At 46.7% G+C, this 22,163-nt stretch overlaps 1 protein-coding gene across 12 annotated transcripts in view; it reads right to left on the reverse strand.

Moving 5' to 3' along the window:
• Positions 1 to 2,088: 2,088 nt before the first annotated feature.
• Strada (STE20 related adaptor alpha) overlaps positions 2,089 to 22,163 on the reverse strand; it is a 37,946-nt gene continuing 17,871 nt past the window's right edge. For all 12 annotated transcript variants that reach the window (XM_004655077.2, XM_045159135.1, XM_045159146.1 and 9 more), the window contains 9 exons: positions 17,428 to 17,530; positions 16,372 to 16,493; positions 14,991 to 15,099; positions 14,766 to 14,889; positions 7,265 to 7,436; positions 6,650 to 6,754; positions 3,550 to 3,791; positions 3,223 to 3,265; positions 2,089 to 2,975 (listed from right to left, as the gene is read on the reverse strand). In XM_004655077.2, coding sequence (XP_004655134.1) covers positions 2,823 to 2,975; positions 3,223 to 3,265; positions 3,550 to 3,791; positions 6,650 to 6,754; positions 7,265 to 7,436; positions 14,766 to 14,889; positions 14,991 to 15,099; positions 16,372 to 16,493; positions 17,428 to 17,530 — 1,173 coding nt within the window. In that variant the 3' untranslated portion in view covers positions 2,089 to 2,822. The remainder of the gene's footprint in view (positions 2,976 to 3,222; positions 3,266 to 3,549; positions 3,792 to 6,649; positions 6,755 to 7,264; positions 7,437 to 14,765; positions 14,890 to 14,990; positions 15,100 to 16,371; positions 16,494 to 17,427; positions 17,531 to 22,163) is intronic.

The raw sequence follows: 22,163 nt of genomic DNA on the forward strand, positions 1-22,163 counted from the left end.
GGCTTGAGTGAGACCCTACATTTAAAAAAAAAAAAAAGTGTGTTCTTAATAAAAAAAACCTGGTCCACTGAGAATAGTGGCTGTCTCTCATCTTATTATAAATATATAAATATATGTATATGGTGTGTACATTATATTATTATTATTTTATATAATTATAATCCCATCACCTGGGAAGCTGGAGCAGCTCAAGGCCAGGCTGGGCTACAAAATTAGTTCCAGGTCAGCATGGGCTACAGTGAGACTGACTCAAAAAAAAAAAACAAACAAAAAATAGTGCCAGCCAGGTGTGTTGTCTTTAATCCCAGCACTCAGGAGGCAGAAGTAGGAGTGCTGGTATCTCAAAACAAACAAAAGCCCAAAAATATATCTGGCCTGGGGAGATGGCTCAGCAGTTAAAGTTGCTTGCTTGCAATGCCTGTCTGCCCTAGTTCAATTTCCCAGCCACCTACATAAAGCCATACAGGCAGTCATTCGCAGCTTAGCATGTACACACACACACACACACACATTTTAGTTTTTTTGAAGTAGGGTCCCACTCTATCCCAGGCTGACCTGGAATTCACTATATAGTCTCAGGGTGGCCTCAAACTCAGCGACCCCTACCCCCGCCTCCCAAATACATGCACAACCATGCCCAGCATTTTTTGCTTTGGTTAATTTTTTAAAATTTTATTTATTTGTAAGCAGAAAAAAGAGAGGGCTGGGGAAATGGCTTAACGGTTAAGGTGTTTGCCTGCGAAGCTAAAGGACCCTGGTTTGATTCCCCATGACCTGTGTAAACTAGAGGCACAAGAGGGCGCATGCTTCTGGAGTTCATTTGCAGTGGCTAGAGGCCCTGGCATGTTCATTCTGTCTGTCTTTTCCTCTCTCTCTCTCAAGTAAATAAAGATATTTTAAAAATATTTAAAAAAAAAAAAGAATGGGCATGCCATGGTGTCTTGCCATTGTACAGAACTCCAGATGCATGGGCCACTGTGCATCTGGCTTTATATGGTACGAGGAAATCAAACATGAGTTGTTGGGCTCTGCAGGCAAATGCCTTAACTGCTAAGCCATCCGTGGTGGCTCGATTCAGGTGTCCCTCAGAAATTTGTGTGTTCCGAATGCTAGGTCCCCAGCTGGTGGCCACTTGGGAATCGGAGCCTCCTGGAAGCAGTGTATCGTTGGGGATGTTATAGCCAGCTGCTGGTGATGCCCACCCTCTGCTCACGCCATCACTTCCCACTGCCACCATGTAGCTTCCCCTCAAGTCTAGCCAAAATAAACCCTTTCCTCCCACAAGCTGCTCCTGGTTGGGCGTTTTCTGCTAGCAATACGAAGCTAATGATAACACCATCTCTTCAGCCCCAGAAATATACAAATTAAAAAATAAAAAGATTGGTCTGGGCATGGTGGCACATGCCTTTAATCCCAGCACTTGGAAGTAGAGGTAGGAGGATCATTAAGTTTGAGGCCAGGTTGGGACTAGAGAGTGAGTTCCAGGTCAGCCCTGGCTGGAGTGAGACCCTACCTCAAAAAATCTGAAAAATCCCCAGGCATGGTGGTGCACACTTTTACTTCCAGGTCAGCCAGGACCAGAGAGAGACCCTACCTCAAAAACAAAAAACAAACAACAACAACAACAACAAAAATCTGAAAAAAAGCAAGGAATAAAAGATTGGGCTGGGGATATGGCTTAGTGGACAAAAGTGCTTGCTTGCAAAGCCTGTTGAACCTGGTTTAAATCCCTAGTACCCACATAGAGGTAGATGCATAAAGTGGTTCATGTGTCTGGAGATCATTTGCAGTGGTTCTTGTTTTAATAAGTTTAAAAAACAAAAAAGAAACAGAACATTGAGTACTCTACACTTCAGTGGTCCGTGAAAATGTATTCAAACCTTTACTATTGCTTTGCTCTTAATGAAATATTTCTGCCATTTCGCTGAAAAGGAGACGGGAATGTGTGTTTATGAAAGAAGTCACTGCTGAGTCAGCCCACTCTGGCGGCAGGCCCTGGGGCAGAGGGCTGGCGCCGAGCCTAGCGGCCACCCTTGAAGCACCCAGTCCTGCAGCTCTGCACACATGCAAACACTGATGCGACTCCCATTTCCTCTGAAAACTTTAATTTGTCCTGACAAGGGAACTAAGACAGCCTATGGACTTCCTTAAGCCCTCAGATGAGGCAAAACTTTTATGGTCATTGGAGGAGGTACCAAGGCAGCAGCTGGCAGGAGGCGTAATATGGATTCTTGGAAAAGGAATGTACTATACAGACGGGCTAAGAAGTGGTTTCAGATGCCAGGGCCCAGAAGTGGAGGGTGGGGGAGGGGCTAAGGATGCTGGCCCCAGCCTTAATTGACCTGATACTTAAAAAGACAGAAATACTCTGCCCTTCAATGATCTGGGAGATAAGATGCCTTAGGGCAAGGAGGGTAAAGTTGCTTAGGACATGACCCTTCTTAGCCCTACAGGATATGAGAGAAATGATGGAATTAGGCTGGCAGAGAGCAAGCAGTGAGAAAAGGTGACAATTCCCTTGGTCAACGGCTTAAACTCTGGGCTTGGACTTCTGCCCCCGAGTGTGAGAAGCATCTCTTCATTTTGAGGAAGTCCCCAAGCTCCCAGAGCAGAACATATCGGCTTTCCGGTTCCTCCAGATCTCTTGTGTCTCAAAAGCCACAGAGCCAGAAAGTCTCTCCCCAAAATGCCCTTCTAAGTAGCCAGCAGCTAGTTTTGTTGGCAGAGTGTCTCATCTACTCAGTCTGCATCCCAAAAGGGTTGCTGGCTTTGAGGAAGGGTCCCCAGTGGGCCCTAGGATATAGAACATAGTCCACAGAGTCTCAGAACTCCCAGTCATCCACTTCCAGTTCTTCCAAGTTTGTCACCAGGCCAAAGATTCCACTGTGATCCTGAGACAGGCTGCCCTCAAAATTGGTGATGGGAGTGACAGGACGAAGCAGTTCAGGCAAAGCCTCTGAGGCACGTCGTTTGATCTGAAGGAAAGACACAGAGTTGGTTGACAGATCCTGTGACTAGGCCCTAGGATACACCACAGGACAGGAACCCATGACCTAGTGACAGGAAGTGGAGACAAAAGACACAAGGAAGAGGAAGGAGCAGCTTCAGAAACATGGTCATTCTTTAGGTCAGTGAGAGGAAGAATAACACTTAACACCACAAGTAAGGGACAAGGGATCACTGGAACAATTGGCAAGGAGCGGCAGGAAGGTGCTACCATACCTGCTTGAAGAAGGAGTGATTCAGGAGGGTGCTGGCACTTGGCCTGGAGAGAAAAGGAAAGAGAACCGTATCACCCATGGGCTCAACTATCCAAATGCTGCCACTCACCTTATCCTCACACACCTCTACTTCTTCCCTCAGATTACCAAGAAATGATGCCAGAGCCACCAAGCCTGGCTTCTGTGCAAGGAGGGGATCACTCCTGCTGTGGAGCCCCACAGTCCTTAGAGAACCCAGACCCTCTCCAAGTCTCGGCCTCTGCAGTCCTAGTTCCAACTCTCCAACTTCCTCTGCTCCCCGAGGCCCAAGCCCTCGCCAGCAGGATACCTTGCGTCAGGGTTGCGCTGAAGGCACTGCTCCACAAAGTGGTGGAAGTGGGGGGAGAAGGTTCGGTGGTAGGGATGGGACGGTGAGTCGCCGTTAGAAGGCCTGAGGGTACCAGTGGCCAGGCTCTCGCTCGGGCCAGGGTTGGCTATGGAACGAGAGGGACTCATGGTCAGCTCCTCAGCAGGGATGGTGCTGGTGTCCAACAGGCAGGGCACTGTGCCATTCAGTTTCTCCAGCAGCATCTGGGAGGACAGAACAGGGCTTGGGTTTGTGGGGTCTGGAAGGCCTAGAGAGTCCTCACAAATACACTCCTCCCCATAAACAAATGAGATCTTATGGGAGAGAAAAGAAGTGGAATAAATCTAACATCCAAAGGAATAGCAGCCGCTGGCTTGGCAGTGGAGAGGGGAGGAGGGCTGCACTTGCCCTTCATCATAGCTGGACAGAAGGGCCCAGCTTCCTCCCCCACTTTACTGGCACTGAATTCCTTTTTTTTTTTTTTTTTTTTTTTTTGGTTTTTCGAGGTAGGGTCTCACTCTAGCCCAGGCTGACCTGGGATTCACTATGGAGTCTCAGGGTGGCCTCCCGAGTGCTGGGATTAAAGGCATGTGCCACCACACCCAGCTACTGAATTCCTTTAACTGTAGAGGCCTTGCCCTGGGATAGAGGCAGTAGCTAAGCCGCCTTCTTTGGGGCCCAGCTCCACTTTGCCAGGCCCAGGTGAATCCATGGGGTCCACACTGCAGTGCCTGCAATGCCTTGTCCACACAGCACCTGAGCAGTGTACCCCAGGGCAAGTCAAGCTTGAGCAGCTGGTTCCAAAAGCCCTCAAAGTCCACATGCAAAACTATTCCCACCTCGAGTACTGCCCTCCTTATAGGTATTCCCCATGAACCAAGCCAGAGCCTGGAAATCTGTAAGGCTAAGGCTGTGCTGAAGTGGTAGCTTCCAGCCACATATGTCTATTTACATTAGGCTTAAAATTCAGTCCCTCTGTCTTGGGTAGGCATATTAAAAAAAATTACTTGTTAGAGAAAGAGAGGGAGGAAAACAGAGAGTGAGATAGGGGAGTGTGTATATATGTGTGTGTTCCACGGCCTCTTGCCATTGCAAACAAACTGGACACAAAAACCACTTTGTGTATCTGGCTTTCTATGGGGACCGGAAAACTGAACCTGAGCCCACAGGCAAGCAAGCACCTGTACTGCTGACCCATCTTCCCAGCCCATTAGCTGTGGGGTCTTAAAGTTAAGTGTTGTTGTTTGCACGGTGCTGGGGAGCTACACCTCCAGCCCAAGAGTCAGCTTCTGTTCCTTTCTTCACACAGCCAGCTGTTTGCCTTTAAGACAGGACCAAGTACTGTCTCTTCCTAGAAGCTCCCCATGCCTCTGTTCTAGATGGTTCTCCTGGCCATTCTCTAAGTGCACACCCTTCCCCTCTAGTCTGTGGAACAAAGGAAGAGGCTTGCTCAGAGCCCATGCCTGTGCCTTCCGGCTCGAGACCATAATCCAGGCACTTGGGACCTGGTAATCCTTGCCTAGAGTATCCCAGCTCCATTTCCTAGGTGTAATGGGCTGATCATCCTTTTCCCTAGATCTGTCCACCCAAGGGCAGACTGCCACTGATGTGCTACTAGGCCTGAGAAACAGGGCTATGAAAGAAGCTCCAAAATGAAGACTTTAAAGGTGGAAGCCAGAATGAGATGGTGCAAAACTCTCAACAGAATTTGAAATAGGAAGCTGACCTTCTAGGTATATGTATCAAGGCAGGAAGACAGAAGATATTTGATAAGTTTATAAAATTAGCTTAGCCACACATGATGGGGCATGCATAATCCAAGCCCTGGGGAGGCTGAGGCAGGAACATTGCAGCAAATTCTAGGCTAGATTGAACTGCAGAGAAAGACTGTCTCAAATAAAAGAATCTGGGTGTTTTTCCATGCTTTTAATCACAGCGCTTAGGAGACAGAGGTAGGAGGTTCACTGTAAGTTTGAGGCCAGCCTGAGACTACATAGTGAATTCCTTGTCAGCCTAGGCTAGAGCAAGACCCTACCTGTGTGTGTGTGGGGGGGGAAATGAAACAGACGGGTGTGGTGGTGAACACCTTTAATCCTAGCATTTGGGAGGCAGTGGTAGAATGACCATGAGTTCAAGGCCACCCTGAGATTACACAGTGAATTCCAGGCCAGCCTGGACTAGCATGAGACCCTACCTCAAAAAACTGAAAAAAAAAATTGCTAGGGCTGGGGCAATGGCTCAACAGTTAAAGGCACTTACTTGCAAAGCCTACCACTGCAGGGTTCAATTCCCCAGCAACATAAAGCTGAACAGGCATCTCTTTGCGGTGACAACAGACACAAGCATGTGTGTGCATACACACGTGCAAAGAAATAAAAATTAAAAATAAAATCAGTTAACTTGGTTTATACATTTACTTATTTTTGTTTTTTTGAGGTAGGTTCTCATTCTAGCCCAGGCTGACCTGGAATTCACTATGGAGTCTCAGGGTGTCCTTGAACTCATGGAGATCCTCCTACCTCTGCCTCCCGAGTGCTGGGATTAAAGGCGTGTGCCATCACGCTCGGCTTGGTTTATACATTTAAAAATATTTTTCAATTATTTATTTGACAGAGAAAGAGGGATAGAGAGAGAGACAGCGAGACAGAGAATGGCACATCAGGGTCTCCAGCCACTGCAAACTCCAGATGCAGGCACCCTTTGTGCACGTGGCTTACGTGGGTCCTGGGGAATTGAACCTGGGTTCTTTGGCTTTGCAGGCAAGTGCCTTAACCACTAAGCAATCCCTCCAGCCCGGTTTGTATGTTTTCTACAGACACACATGTGACATGTGGGCCTCCATTTGCACTACTGTTCTTGTCCCAACCCCAGGGCTGGGCTCCATGACTACAGCATTCATCATCAGAGAATGGAACAAAGAATTACACAAGCACCGTCTACTAAAGGGGTGGGGGAGCTTCTTGAAGAGAAGGACTGTGTTTCCCATATTCATAACCCTAGTCAATGTTCCCAAGTGTGGCAGTAACAACACATTTGTGGGAAGTAGGCAGACAGGAAGAGAAGCACTGGAGCACAGGCTCACCTGGGTGGCAGGCATATCCTTAAAGGGGACATGGCCGTTGGCCAATTCACAGGCCGTAATTCCCACGCTGTAGATGTCAGACTTGGCATCATAACCCTGAAGATTCTAAGTCAGGAGAAAAAAGCCACAGATGACTCCACTTGCTGCCCTAGTCTTCTCAGAAAAAGAAGGAACAAACACTGAGGAGGAAAAGAATGCCTGGCCACCAGAGACACCAGGTGCTAACCACTCTCCTCTCCTTCACTGCCACTTGACGAGGACTGAATGTTTGGCGCAGCTACTTAACAAGCAGGCAGGCACGCTGGGGCGGGTATCTAAGAATCTAGAGAGCACCAGATATTCCAGAATGCTTGCTATCCTTTTGGTGGGAAGAATCTCTGAGGAAGAAGTACAGTAGAGTTTGGTACCCCATCCACCAACAAGTGTGCTGAACAGGCACCAAGGCACATCTGGCCAACAGGGAACCCTCTGTCCAGGACCCTCTTACTCTACTCAGAAATAGGGAGTACCCCCTCCACCATCCCAGCAAATTCCTGTACTTGCTTGGGAAATGAAGGGTTGGGGGGGGGGGTAACGAGGAGAAACAGAGGGCTTGTTGAGCTCCAGGACACAGACCTGCTGGAGGACTTCAGGGCTCAGCCAAGGCAGAACCTTGATACTGTACTTAGGAAAGTCATGGACCACACGCTGCCGCTGCCCGTGGCTGATCATGCTGAGGTTGCTGCGCAAACCAGACAGGTAGACCTTCCCGTCGGTGGAGATCAGAATGTGGCTGGCTTTGACACTCCTGAGGGAGGAAGGAGGATGTCATGAGCAGAAGGAGCTCCTCACTACAAACCTTCAGTCTCCACGTGCTACATCTGCCCGGCACTCTCTCCCAGGTGCTTATTATACACACACAAAAGCAGCTTACACATGTATAAACAAGTTTTATGAAAAATTTCCTAATATACATGAAAATGGGAGAATAGCATGGCCCACTGACATATAATATTTTTGTTTTGTTTTGTTTTCTGAGATAGAGTCTCACTCTAGCCCAGAATGACCTGGAATTCACTCTGTTTTCTAAGGGCAGCCTTGAACTCACGGCGATCCTCCTACCTCTGCCTCCCAAATGCTGAGTGTAAAGGTGTGCACCACCACACCTGGCAAAATAGCACTGTTAAAAACTTTCTTTCCTTTTATTTGTTTATTTATTTGAGAGTGAAAGACAGAGAAAGAGGCAGATAGAGAATGGGCGCACCAGGGCCTCCAGCCACTGCAAACGAAGTCCAGATACTTGTGACCCCTGTGCATCTGGCTAACGTGGGTCTTGGGGAATCGGACCTAGATCCTTTGGCTTTGCAGGTAAACACCTTAACCACTAAGCCATCTCTCTAGCCCTACCTTCCCTTTTCTGAGATAACCTCACTATGTAGTCCAGATTGGGCTGACCAAGAACATTCTATCCTTTTGCTTCAGGCTCCCACGTGCTGGGATTCCAGGCCACACTTGGCCTTCTAATGCTTTCTCTTTTGTTTCTTTCTCTTCCTTCCTTCCTTTCTTTCCCCTTTCCTTTTCTCTCTCTACTTATTTATTTATTTATTTGAGAGAGCGAGAGAGGGAAAGAGGCAGATGCACAGAGAGAGAGAGGAAGAGAATGGGCCTGCCAGGGCCTCCAGCCACTGCAAACGAACTCCAGATGCATGCACCACCTTGTGCATTTGGCTTACATAGGATCTGGGGGATCGAATTGAGGTCTTTTGGCTTTGTAGGCAAGCACCTTAATCACTAAGCCATCTCTTCAGCCCTCTGTCTATATTTTCTTTTCTTTTCTTTTTATGTGGTAAGTTTTCTAGTAGCCCAGCTGACCTGAAACTCACGTAACCTAGACTGGCCTCAAACTCCTGGTCCTCCTGTACATGAGTCACACTACACATGGCCCACTAGTTTTTGTTTTGTGGATTTTTTTTTTTCCCAAAATAGGGCTTAAGTTTAGTCCAGGCTGACCTGGAATTCATTATGTAGTCTCAGGGTGGCCTCAAACTCACTGCGATTTTCCTACCTCTACCTCCTAAGTGCTGGGATTAAAAACATGCACCACCACACCTAGCCCACTAAAAGTTTTGATCTTCACTTTTGTGTTTTTCAGCATTCTTACAAAGCATGTCATTATCTTGTATGCACATGCTTTATATTTATCTAGTGGTTCTTTGTTATGCAATCCAGTCTTTTCTCCCTCAGTGCTATTTTCAAGATCCCTCCATGTGGCTATTTACACACCTCTGATCTTGGTTTCTAAGTGCCACCTCTAGCCCACGGTAGGCTGTAACACTCACCCCTTCTCTGGGGGTTGCGAGGGACGGGCCACTCATACTGCCTTGACTGAGAGAAATATGGTCAGAAACATCTGTGCACAGGTCTGCAGGTGGGCCTGTGTGACAGTCTCCTTGGGGTAAACCCCAGGTGCCAGCACTGATGGTTTTGGCTCTGTTTCCCGACTGGCTGCGCTGGCACATCTCCACTGTGTGGACAGGAAGCTGCACATCTCAGCACACTGAGCCTCACCTGAAGCACGCCGGCTTCATGCGCAATGTGGCATCTTGTCCTCATTTGCTTCGCTTGTCTCTGACAACTGGGCTTGAGGGTCTGTGCTGTAAGTGCTCGTGTCTGCAGTGTGCTCTTTGAGACATCCTGTCTTTTTTTTCCCTTTGGTTTTCGAGGTAGGGCCTCACTCAAGCTCAGGCTGACCTGGAATTCACTATGGAGTCTCAGGGTGGCTTCAAACTCTCTGCCATCCTCCTATCTCTGCCTCCTGAGTGCTGGGATTAAAGGTGTGTCCCACCACACCCTGCTATTTTCATTTTTTAAAAATATTTTTATTTATTTGACAGAGATAGTTGGAGAGACAGAGGGAGAATGGAGGCTCCAGGGCATCCAGCCACTGCAAACGAACTCCAGATGTGTGCGCCACCTTGTGTATCTGGCTAACGTGGGTCCTGGGGCTTTGCAGGCAAACACCTTAACCACTAAGCCATCCCTCCAGTCCTTTTTCTTTTTCTTTTTTCTTTCTTTCTTTCTTTTTTTTTTTGAGGTAGGGTCTCACTCTAGCTCAGGATGACCTGGAATTCACTATGGAGTCTCAGAGTAGCTTCAAACTCATGATGAGACTCCTACCTCTGCTTTCCAAGTGCTGGGATTAAAGGCATGCACCACCACATGCGGCTTCCTTTTTTTTTTTTTTTTTTGAGGTAGCATCTCACTTTGGCCCAGGCTGACCTGGAATTAACTATGTAGTCTCAGGATGGCCTTGAACTCATGGCAATCCTATTTCTGCCTCCCGAGTGCTGGGATGAAAGGCATGCACTACCACGCCTGGCCCAGCTTCATTTTTTTTAAGACATATTTTTTTTCTTTCTTTCTTTTAATGTGTATCCCAGGCTGGCCTTGAACTGATCCTCCTGCCTCTGCCTCTTCAGCAATACCCTGCCAGCGTGCACCACCACAACTGACACTAAGACATATTTATTTAGAGACTGGAGAGAGAGCTCAGCAGTTAAGGTGCCAGAGTTCAATTTCCCAATACCCACATAAAGCCAGATACACAACATGGTGTATGCATCTACAGTTCATTTGCAGTGGCTGGAGGCCCTGGTGTGCTCAATCTATCTGCCTCTCTCTCTCTCACATAAATAAATGGCTGGAGAGATGGCTTAGTGGTTAAGGTTCTTGCCTGCAAAGTCTAAGAACCGAGGTTCATGTAAGCCGGTACCCATGTAAGCCAGATGCACAAGGTGGTGTGCAGGTGTCTAGAGTTTGTTTGCAGTGGCTAGAGGCTCTGGCACACCAATTCTCTATCTGTCCCCCCATCTAATAAAGAAAAATAAAAACGAAATATTTTTTAAAAATATTTGTGCTGAGCATGTGGTAGCACATGCCTTTCATCCCATCACTCGGGAGGCAGAGGTAGGAGGGTCGCCATGAGTTCGAGGCCACCGTGACACTACATAGTGAATTCCAGGTCAGCCTGGGCTACAGTGAGACCCTACTTCGACAAGAAAAACAAATGTGTGTGTCTGACTATGGTGCACATGCCACGGTGTGCGTGTGGAGGTCAGAGGACAATGTCAAGGTGGCTGAGCTCCCTTCTTTGCTGCGACAAACAAGCTGCCAGCTGCAGACGAAAGGCACACTGGCCTGCCAGGGTGGTGGCTGGATGTAAAATGTCTCCCAGGGCCTCCTGCGTTTGTGATTAAGCTTCATACTTGGTCTTCAGCTGGTGGAACTTCTGAGAGGGGAGCCCTGGTGATGTGATGGAGGTGCGTTGCTGGAGGCAGGCTTTGGGGCAAGATAGGCCAGCTCTAAGCACGGGAGGTGAACTACTTCCTTCACACTGATGTGGAGGTGTGACCCAGGCTTCCTGCTCTGGCCTGTCATGCTGTCGTCACCATGCTGAAACTTCCCTTTAAAACTGTAAGCTAAAATAAACCTTTTCTCCCATGAGCTGCTTCTGGTCAGGTGTTTTGTCATCACTGAGGAGGTAACTGCAGCATCAAGCAGGTTTTAGATCCTCCTGCGTCAGCCTCCATTGCTGTGGGTGCACTGGGACCGTAAGTATGTGTGTGCATGCAGCACCTGGCACCCAGCTTTATACGGGTGCTGGGGAGCTGAGCCTAGGCTGGCAGCCTTTGTAAACCAATGCCTTCCCCACTGAGCCATCTCCCCAGTCTCCTTTGCATGTTTTTTGTGATTTATTCCTTATTTATTTTGGTTTCTCGAGGTAAAGTCTCACTCTAGCCCAGGCTGACCTGGAATTCACTATGTAGTCTCAGCTGGCCTCAAACTCATGGTGATCTTTCCTACCTCTGCCTCACAAATGCCGGGATTAAAGGCGTGCCACCACCATGCCTGGCTGTGTTTTGCAAGAACTTCTTGATACTTAGCTGTGCTTTTTGTTTTTGTTTTCGAGGGAGGGTCTTCATCTAGCCCAGGCTGACCTGGAAATAACTATCTAGTCTCAGGCTGGCCTCAAACTCACAGCAATCTTCCTACTCCTGCCTTCCAAGTGCTGGGATTAAAGGCATTAACCACCACACCTGGATTTGTGTATTTAAATAAAGCTAACATCTTTCACTTTGTTACCCGCTGCTTTATTTTGTTCATGGCTTAGTGGTTAAGCACTTGCCTATGAATCCTAAGGACCCCGATTTGAGGCTCCATTCCCCAAGACCCACATTAGCTAGCTGCACAAGGGGTTGCATGTGTCAGGAGTTCGTTTGCAGTGACTGGAGGCTCTGGCATGCCTATTCTCTGTCTCTCTATCTGCCTCTTTCTCTCTTCTTTGCCACTCTCAAATAAATAAAAGGAAAACATAAATGTTTTTTAAAAAAATCTTTGATTAGAGCTGGAGAGAAGGCTTAGTGGTTAAGGCGCTTGCCTGTGAAGCCAAAGGACCCAGGTTCGATTCCCCAGGTCCCACATAAGCCAGATGCACAAGGGGGTGCGTGCATCTGGAATTTCTTTTGCAGTGGCTGGAGGCCCTGGAGCGCCCATTCTCTCTCTCTCTCTGTGTTTACAAATAAAATATTTTTAAAAAACTTTAATCAAATTCATCTTTTTTTTCTTATGTTTTGTGCTTCTTAAATGTCTAGAAGTTCTTGTGTGTGTGCTGGCTTGAATATAAAATGTCCACCACAGCCTCATGTGTTTGTGATTAAGCTTCATATTTAATCCCTAACGGGTAAGACGCTTTGGGAGGTGGAGCCTTGCTGGAGAAGGTGTCACCAACGGCAGGACTTGAGGTTTAATAGTCCAACCCACTGAGTTTCAGGAGCTCACTCTTGCCACTTCTTCCCTGCAGATGTGACAAGATATGACAGCTGGCTCTCTGCTCATACCCTGCCACGACTTAACTTCCCTTCAAAACTGTAAGGGATCAATGGTTAAAGGTGCTTGATTAAAAAGCCTGCTAGGGGGCTGGAGAGATGGCTTAGCGGTTAAGCACTTGCCTGTGAAGCCTAAGGACCTCAGATCGAGGCTCGATTCCCCAGGACCCACGTTAACCAGATGAACAAGGGGGCTTGCAAATAAATAAAAATATTAAAAACAAAACAAAATTGGAAGCTATAGATTAACCCTTTCTTTCTATAAACTGCTTCTGTCAAATGCTTTGTCCCAGAAACAAAAAATTCCCCGGGTCATATAACTATTCCTTTAAATTTCCTTCTATTTTAGTCTGTAGTTTTACATCTTATATTTTAGCCATTTAATCCATCTAGAGCCGGGTGTGGTGGCATATGGTTTTAATCCCAGCACTCAGGAGGCAGAGGTAAGAGGATTACTGTTAGTTCCAGGCCAGCCTGAGACTATGTAGTGAATTCCAAGTCAGCCTGGGCTACAGTGAGACTGTGGTGATTTGATTCAGGTGTCTCCCATCAATTTAGGTGTTCGGAATGCTAGGTTCCCAGCTGATAGAGATTTTGGAATTAACTCCTCCCGGAGGCACTGTATTGTTGGGGTGGGCTTATGGGTATTCTGGCCAGTTTCCCTTGCCAGTGTTTGGCACTCTCCTGTCCCTGTTGTCCACCTGATGTTGACCAAGGGGTGATGTCCACCCTCTGCTCATGCCATCATTTTCCCTTGCCATTGGGGAGCTTCCCTTTGAGCCTATAAGCTAAAATAAACCTCTTTTTCCCACAAGCTGCTCTTGGTTGGATGATTTCTACCAGCAATGTGAACCGGACTGCAACAGTAAAGTGGTACCGAGGAGTGGGATTGCTGCTAGACACCTGAATGTGTGGCTTTGGCCTTTTGGAGCTGATTTTCAAGAGGAATGTGGAAGGATTTGAAACCTGGGCCTAAGAGATGCCTTGCAGTGCTGTAAGTACAGCTTAATGGACTATTCTGGTCAGAGTTGAAAGACCTGAATGCAATAAGATCTATGGACTGTGAGGGTTGCCTTATGAGGGTGAGAAAGAACTTTGGACTTGGCTTGTGAGAAGCTTGTGGTTATGCCTGTATCTTGAGAAGTTGTGCAGCGCTGCTTTGCGTAGAAATGAACTGCTGTGAACAGAGGGATATGGCACAGGAAAAAAAACAAACAAACAACAACAACAACAACAAAAACACCTTTGGGTGAACTGCTGCCCATTCAGCTGCAATTGAGAGATTACAACCTTTGAGACTGGGCTAGCTGACTTGCACTGGGGCAACAGGAAGAATGCAGACTCTTTTGGAGGGGTTTGAGTGCTCAAGGAGTGTCCTATTCTTCAAAGTCTGCTTTATTCCCCCCTGGATTAACAAATTGGCACCCTACCTGGTATTATGGAGTATAAGAAACGCAAGAAAGAGAGGGTCATTGAGTTTGCAACACAGTCTTGTGATTTGGAATTGGCCATGAGCAGTGTGAAGCAGGTTTGCTGGATGCCTGCATGGAGACCCCATGGGGCCATGAGGATGATCGGTGGAGACCCAGTGGAGATCTGGGACCACGAGATAGCTGCTAAGGAGAGCTGCCAGCCCCGGATGAAGATTTCCAGGACTGTGAGTAGCCTAGCTGGAGGGGTGGAATTGGAATTTCAGAGACTTGTTGCTGGTTAGAATTACTGGATTTGGAGATTTTTCACTGGCTAGAGTTAGACTTGGAGTTAGTTTGATATTTGCCCTGTTTAATTCTTTTTGTTTGCTTGTTTGTTTGACAGAAAGAAAAAGGGAGAGAGGAAGGGGGGGGAGAGAATGGGCACGACAGGGCCTCCAGCCACTGCAAACGAACTCTAGACACATGCACCACTTTGTGCATCTGGCTTATATGGGTCCTGGTTAACTCCAGTCAACCCTCACCTTCTTCCTTGACAGTTCACAGTCACAGATACTGGCTCTTACTAATAGAGGGTAAAATGACTTATAAATGTTACCTGTGAGCTGGAGAGATGGCTTAGCGGTTAAGCATTTGCCTGTGAAGTATAAGGACCCCGGTTTGAGGCTCAATTCCCCAGTACCCACTTTAAACCAGATGCACAAGGTGGCCCATGCATCTGGAGTTCATTTGCAGTGGCTGGAGGCCTTGATGCACCCATTCTCTCTCTCTCATTCTCTGCCTGTTGCTCTCGAATAAATAAAAATAAAACATAAATGTTACCGGTGCACATAGCCCATGTGGTGGATATAGTCCAAGGCCTTTAGCACTCCTTGCAGGATATAAGCAATTGCCAGTTCATTCATGCCATCCATGAAGTGTGTGCTGATGAGATCCTTTGCAGAACCTGAAAAAATGTGAACATAAAGGGTAGCACAGAAAGAAAATGGCATACAGCAGTGTGTCACTGTTTGCAGAGCCCTCTAGCAGAAGGCCCTTCCCACTCACCATATGCCATGAATGATGTGATAACCCACAGCTCATTGTCTGCAATAAAGGTGGCTCGGTAGGGTACTATGTTGGGATGGCTGAAGAGTTTAGAGACATGAAGCTCCCCCTGGAAGTAACAGTAAGTCAACATCAAATGACACTGAGAAATGACATCCAGGGGCTGGGGAGATGGCTCCGCAGTTAAAGGCACTTGCTCACAAAGCCTCCCAGCCCAGGGATTGCTTCCCCAGTACCCACATATAGCCAAATGCACCAAGTGGACATACATCTGGAGTTTATTTGGGATGGCAAGAGGCCCAGGCACACGCCTGTTCTCTCCCTCTCCCTCTCTTTCTAGCTTCATAAATAAATAAACACACACACACGTGTATGTTTTTAAAAAAACAAATGAGGGCCGGGTGTGGTGGCACACACCTTTAATCCCAGCACTCAAGAGGCAGAGGTAGGACAATCACCGTGAGTTCAAGGCCACATTGAGACTACAGAGTGAATTCCAGGTCAGCTGAGGATTAAGCAAAACCCTACCTCAAAACACAAACACACACAAAGGTGGGCATGGTAGTGTACACCTTTAATCCCAGCACTTAGAAGGCAGAGGTTGGAGGATCACTGTGAGTTTTAGGCTAGCCTGGGACTATAGAATTGAGTTCCAGGATACCCTGGGCTAGTATGAGACTCTTTCTCAAATAAGACAAAAATAAATTAATTAATAAGTAATATTTTTAATATATATTTAAAATATTTTATTAATTTGAGAGAGAGAAAGAAGCAGATAGAATGTTCATGCCAGGGCCTCTAGCCACTGCAAACAAACCCCACCCAGATGCATGTGCCATTTTGTGGGTACTGGGGAATCGAACCTGAGTCCTTGGGCTTTGCAGGCAACTGTTTTAACTGCTGAGTCATCTCTCCAGCCCCTAAATAAAAATATTTTAAAAAATTTATAAATAAATATTTTTTAAAAATCGTAAGATTTTTTTAAAAAAGAGAGAAAGGAGCCTCCAGCAAACTGGATGCTAGAGCCAGAAGATAGCTACTGGGAGCAGGGCAGGTGCACCTTCATGTTGAACAAGATACCCTGGATCTGAGCCCTGCATCAGCTGTTTACTACTGTGTTTGACTGTGGATGAATTGCTTAGCTTATGTGAATAATAGATGAATAAACAATCAAATACGAAATACCTGCAGAAAATGAATCTAAATTGGGCGGGGCAGCACAGCAGCTTGATTCACAGTGCTAACCACCTAAGCCTCTTCACTGAACACTTCCGTGACTCCTGACCATTCAGGATTCCTTGATGCCTGCCAGCAACTTTCAGAGCAGAGAGGGACCATGTAACTGCTATGCAAGCAAGAGCCCACACTTGTATTTTATTACCTGCAAGAACGTCACCATCTCATTGGAACAGGCTTCTAGATTAATTCTTCGTACTGTCACATACTCTCCTGTTGGTTTGTACCTTGCTAGATTCACCGTCATCAGGTCTTCAAATCCTTTACCTAAAAGTAACGATGAATGATATAAACAAGGGCAACACCACAAAGGCATTTACTTATTTCTATGCAAGCAGAGAGTGACAGAGAGACCCAGAGAAAGTGCATAGGGCCTCCAGCCACTGCAAACAACCTCCAGATGCATGCGCCATTTTGTGTATCTGGCTATACATGAGTACTGAGGAACTGAACCCAAGTCATCAGGTTTTGTGGGAAAGTGCCTTAAGCACTAAGCAATCTCTCCAGCCTCCTCCCAAAAGATGCTGCTGCTGCTTTGGTTTTTCAAGATAGAGTCTCATTCTAGCCCAGGCTGATCTGGAATTCTCAATCTCATGGCGATCCTCCTCCTCCTGCCTCTGGTGCGTGCCTTTAATCCCAGCACTCGGGAGGCAGAGGTAGGAGGATTGCTGTGAGTTTAAGGACACCATGAGACTACATAGTGAATTCCAGATCAGCCTGGGCTGGAGCAAGACCCTACCTCAAAACCTCCCCACCAAAAAGAAAGTTTTAGATAAAAATTTCACTACTGGCAGGGCACAGTGGTGCATGTCTTTAATCCTAGCATTCAGTACAGAGGTAGAAAGGCCACTATGAGTTCAAAGGTAGCCTGGGGCTCCAGAGTTAATTCAGGTCAGCCTGGGCTAGAATAAGACCCTCCCTTGAACAAACACAACAAACATTTCACTAATGTGACTTTCTATGGCTGACATTTCTTGTGTTTTTTTTTCTAGTAGTTCCTTCTTAGCAAACCACTCTAGTTGACCATGGCCTAGGACATCAAGTATGTTAGTCATGAGGGGAAATGAAGAAAAAAAAACCCTCTCCTGGAAATTATTTCTTCCCCATATTTGGCAGAACCCAGAGAAGCCAGCTTTGTTTGTGATCATGAAGCCCACTAGGCAGCTGAGGAAAGCGGTGGATGATGGTCCCTGCACGTTACCTATAATGGTGAGCAGCTCGTAACACCCGCCCTCGGGCAGAAAGCTGCTCATGATCTCGTGTTTAGAGAAGGATGCTATCGACTCTGAGCTCGCCTCATTTGTCTAAAGGAAAAGAAAAATAGGTTAACCAAGAAAGTGGGGTGGGAAGGGAGTGAGGAAAATAGTACTGAACATACACCAATCCTGACTCTGTGGTAAAGGCACAGTGCCAGCTCTACCTGAAGAGAAATAAAACATCCACCGTCCAGTGTGAGAATCAGCACACGTCAGATCAGGCCGTGGTTGTGTCATAGCATCTACACATGAGGAACAAGGGCCTGTTCCAGCCAACTGCCAATGTGCTGGTTCTTTCCAGTGACCTGCTCACTCAGTCATATCTATGCAGTTCTTACCTGGGGAAAGAGTATCTGGAGAAAGCCACATTTAGAAAAGAAAAGCCAAGCATGGATCGCCATGAGCTTGAGGCCACCCTGAGACTACACAGTGAATTCCAGGCCAGCCTGGGCAATAGTGAGACCCGACCTTGGGGGGAAAAAAAGCAGCAGAGGGCTTCTCTGGACTTTCTGCTTCATCCAGGTCTAATTTTGAAGCTCCTGATTGTAAGATCCCCAAAACCAACCTTGTTCTAGGGGAAGAGTGGTGACAGCAGCCACTGAAGCCCAGGTTAGTCACTCTGACCCACGTGAGGGCAGGATAGTGCCCTGAGCTACAGGCAAGGAGGAGTTCTCACGACTCGGCCACTTCTCAGGTGGCCTGCCCAGTTCCTGCTCATTCACCTTGTGGGTGCAGCTGGAGCCAGCCACTGAGGATGTGGGCACCCTACCTCTGGCCCTTGGAGTCCTGAACGAAGGGCCAAAGTGCAGCAAACAAAACACAGCAGCCAGCAGCTCTTGCAGCTTCGTGGGTTTGGTTCCCTTCTTCTAGACCTAATTATCAGTGCAATTTAGGGATTTTCTTCTTGGCTTATTTTCTTCAGATGTGTGTCTAGAATGGAGAAACCTAAGGTCTTATGCTGCCTTCATAAGCTTGGCCTCAAGCTGGGTGTGGTGGTGCACACCTAAAATCCTAGCACTTGGAAGGTAAAGGCAGTTCTAGGCTGGCCTTGGCTACACTGAGACCCCAAAAACAAAAACCAAAATGGTCTGGAGAAGTCTTTGTGAACACAAGATGAGCTCTTAGCTCATACCAGAAGGGTGAGAATGAGGATATTCTGAGGAGGTATTATCTGAACAAGGCTGCAGTTTTGCAGAAGAGCCAATAAAAATGACTGTGCTCGCAGGGAGTAGCGGCACTCGCCTTCAGTCCCTGCTCTTGGGGGGCCCGGGTAGAGGATCACTTGAGTTTGAGGCCAGCCTGGGAATTCCGGGTCAGCCTGGGTTAGAGCGAGACCCTGCCTTGAAGCACACAATTTTGGGAGAGATAATTTGGGAATGACTGTTTACACTGTACCTCCTAGCAAGTCCCTCTAAACTCTTGGGGTCTGGTACCTCAGCAGGGGAGAATTCCCATTATTCCCATCTGGCAGGCTTGGTGTGTCCATTAGATGATTGGAATATGTAAAGAGCTCAGTTGCTACTTACCGTCTAACGGTACTCAATATATATGAATTCTGTTCTTTCCCTCTCTCTGATACTAGCTACTTTTTGGTGGCTCCTACTCAAAAAACAAGATGGCATAAAATGGGAATGATGACACATGCTTGTAATCCCAGCTGCTCAGAAGGCTGAGACAGGAGGATCACAAATTTAAGGCTATCCTGGACAACTCAGTAAGACCCTGCCTCAAAATAAATGTTGAAAGGAGCTGGGGATGTAGGTCAATGGTGGGGCACTTGCCTAGCATGTGTGGGGCCCTGGGTTCAATCCCCAGCACCACAAATAACAATAAGAAAATAGAGGAAATGGAATTGAGCTGGATCATTAGCTGATTCAGTCTGGTTTCGTGTTTATCTCTAAAATCTTGTCATTGGAGATCCTCACATTATTTTCAGAACACTCTTAAGATGCAAGTTACACACTAGTTTCCTTACACAGGAGTCACATGCGTAACAAATAAAGCAATTATGAGCAAAAAGCCTGAGTTCTGAAGTAGCCATTCCCTGTGTACAATATGAGCAATAACTGTACTTCAAAATAACTCATTGGCTATATTTAACATTTATGCTGCTCCTGTGCTTACTTATTTTGAGGTAGGGTCTCATTCTAGTGCAGGCCAACCTGGAATTCACTCTATAGCCCCAGGCTGGCCTTGAGCTCATGGCAACTGTATTTCAGCCTCCTGAGTCCTATAACTTATTTATTTTATTTTATTTATTTATTGTTTTTTTCAAGGAAGGGTCCTACTCTAGTCCAAGCTGACCTGGAACTATGTACTCCCAGGCTGGCCTCAAACTCATGACAATCCTCCTATCTCTGACTCCTGAGTGTTGGGATTAAAGGTGTGTGCCACTATACCCAGCTTATATTTATTTCTTTCTTTTTATAATTTTATTTATTTGCAAGCAGAGAAAGATAGAAAAGAGACAGAATAGGCACACCAGGAACTCTAGCCATTACAAATGGACTCTAGATACATGCATGTGCCACTTTGTGCAACTGACTTTACATGGGTACTAGTGACTCGAATTTGGGTCATCCAGCACTGCAAAGCAAGTGCCTTAAGGGCTGAACCACCTCTCCAGCCTTACCCTCCCCAGTGCTCAGGTTATAGGTTCATGTCACCAGGCCAGGCCATGACGCTACTTTGGTCCTCAAGCACACAGACTTCTCAGCCTCTACTGCACCTAAGGCTGCTCTCAATAAAATCAGATCCAACGCTAGTCTGACCTGTGAATGTCCATGATTTGGCCTCTGACTACCTTTCTGATCTCACTTCTTACTGCTCTCCCTTGACCCTCCATGCTTTCCCCACACAACTCCGTTCCAGTCTTTGGAAACCTGTGCTAAACATCCTCTGTCTAGATTAAAACTACATTGAGATTCCATCTCACTCCTGTCAGATTGGCCATCATGAAAACAAATGATCATAAATGTTGGCGGGGATGTGGAAAAAAAAGGAACCCTTCTGCACTGCTGGTGGGAATGCAATCTGGTCCAGCCATTGTGGAACAGTGTGGAGGTTCCTAAAACAGCTAGAGATTGATCTACCATATGACCCAGCTATAGCACTCCTAGGCATATATCCAAAGGACTCATCTCATTTCTTTAGAAGTATATGCTCAACCATGTTTATTGCTGCTCAATTTATAATAGCTGAGAAATGGAACCAGCCTAGATGTCCCTCAACAGATGAGTGGATAATGAAGATGTGGCACATTTATACAATGGAGTTCTACTCAGCAGTAAAGAAAAATGAAGTTATGAAATTTGCAGAAAAATGGATGGACCTGGAAAGTATTATACTAAGTCAGGTAACCCAGGCCCAGAAAGCCAAGCGCCACATGTTCTCTCTCATATGTGGATCCTAGCTACAGATGACTGGGCTTCTGCGTGAGAATGAAAATACTTAGTAGCAGAGGCCAGTAAGTTAAAAAGGAGACATAAAGGGTAGAGAAAGGAAGGGAGGAGGATACTTAATAGGTTGATATTGTATATATGTAATTACAATGATTGTAATGGGGAGGTAATATGATGGAGAATGGAATTTCAAATGGGAAAGTATGGGGGTGGGGAGGGAGGGAATTACCATGGGATATATTTTATAATCATGGAAAATGTTAATAAAAATTAAAAAAAAAAAATCCTCTGTCTAGAACACTTTGGCTCTCCTCCTCTCTCTTTCTGTCCCCATCATTTTCATTTTGATTTGGTTTATGTGAGTCAGAGTCTCATGCTGCCCTCAAACTCACAATTTAACTGAGGCTAGTTTTGAACCTTGGATCCTTCTGCCTTCACCTCCCAAGTGCTAGGCTTACAGACATGTGTCATCACGCCCAGCAGTCTACCTCATCAAGGTCGTCTTCTCCTTAGCAGTGAGGCCTCATCTCAAACATCATTTCTTCAGAGAAGACTTTGTCCAGCAAAGCACACCAGGCTCCTGGGTTCTTTTCTTTTCTTTCTTTTTTTTTTTTTTTTTTTGGTTTTTTCGAGGTAGGGTCTCACTCTAGCCCAGGCTGACCTGGAATTCACTATGGAGTCTCAGGGTGGCCTTAAACTCACAGTGATCCTCCTATTAAAGGCGTGCGCCACCACGCCCGGCTTTAAATTTTTTTTTTTTAAATTAATTAATTATTTATTTATTTGAGAGAGACAGACACAGAGAGAAAGACAGATAGAGAGAGAGAGAATGGGCGCGCCAGGGCTTCCAGCCTCTGCAAACGAACTCCAGATGCGTGCGCCCCCTTGTGCATCTGGCTAACGTGGGACCTGGGGAACCGAGCCTCAAACCGGGGTCCTTAGGCTTCACAGGCAAGCGCTTAACCGCTAAGCCATCTCTCCAGCCCAAATTTTTTTGTTTATTTATTTGAGAGTGAGAGAGAATGGACACGCTAGGGCTTCCAGCCACTGCAAATGAACTCCAGACGCGTGCACCCCCTTGTGCATCTGGCTAACGTGGGTCCTGGGGAATCGAGCCTCAAACCAGGGTCGCTAGGCTTCACAGGCGAGTGCTTAACTGCTAAGCCATCTCTCCAGCCCCTCCTGGGTTCTTTCTAATGCCACCCTGCTTGCTTGCTTCCTGGACAGTATGGCTGCTGTTATCTACTTCCTGTCAACTCCACTAGAATACAAGCTCAGAT

The sequence above is a fragment of the Jaculus jaculus genome, chromosome 9, assembly GCF_020740685.1.
Source record: "Jaculus jaculus isolate mJacJac1 chromosome 9, mJacJac1.mat.Y.cur, whole genome shotgun sequence".
Lineage (NCBI taxonomy): Eukaryota > Metazoa > Chordata > Mammalia > Rodentia > Dipodidae > Jaculus > Jaculus jaculus.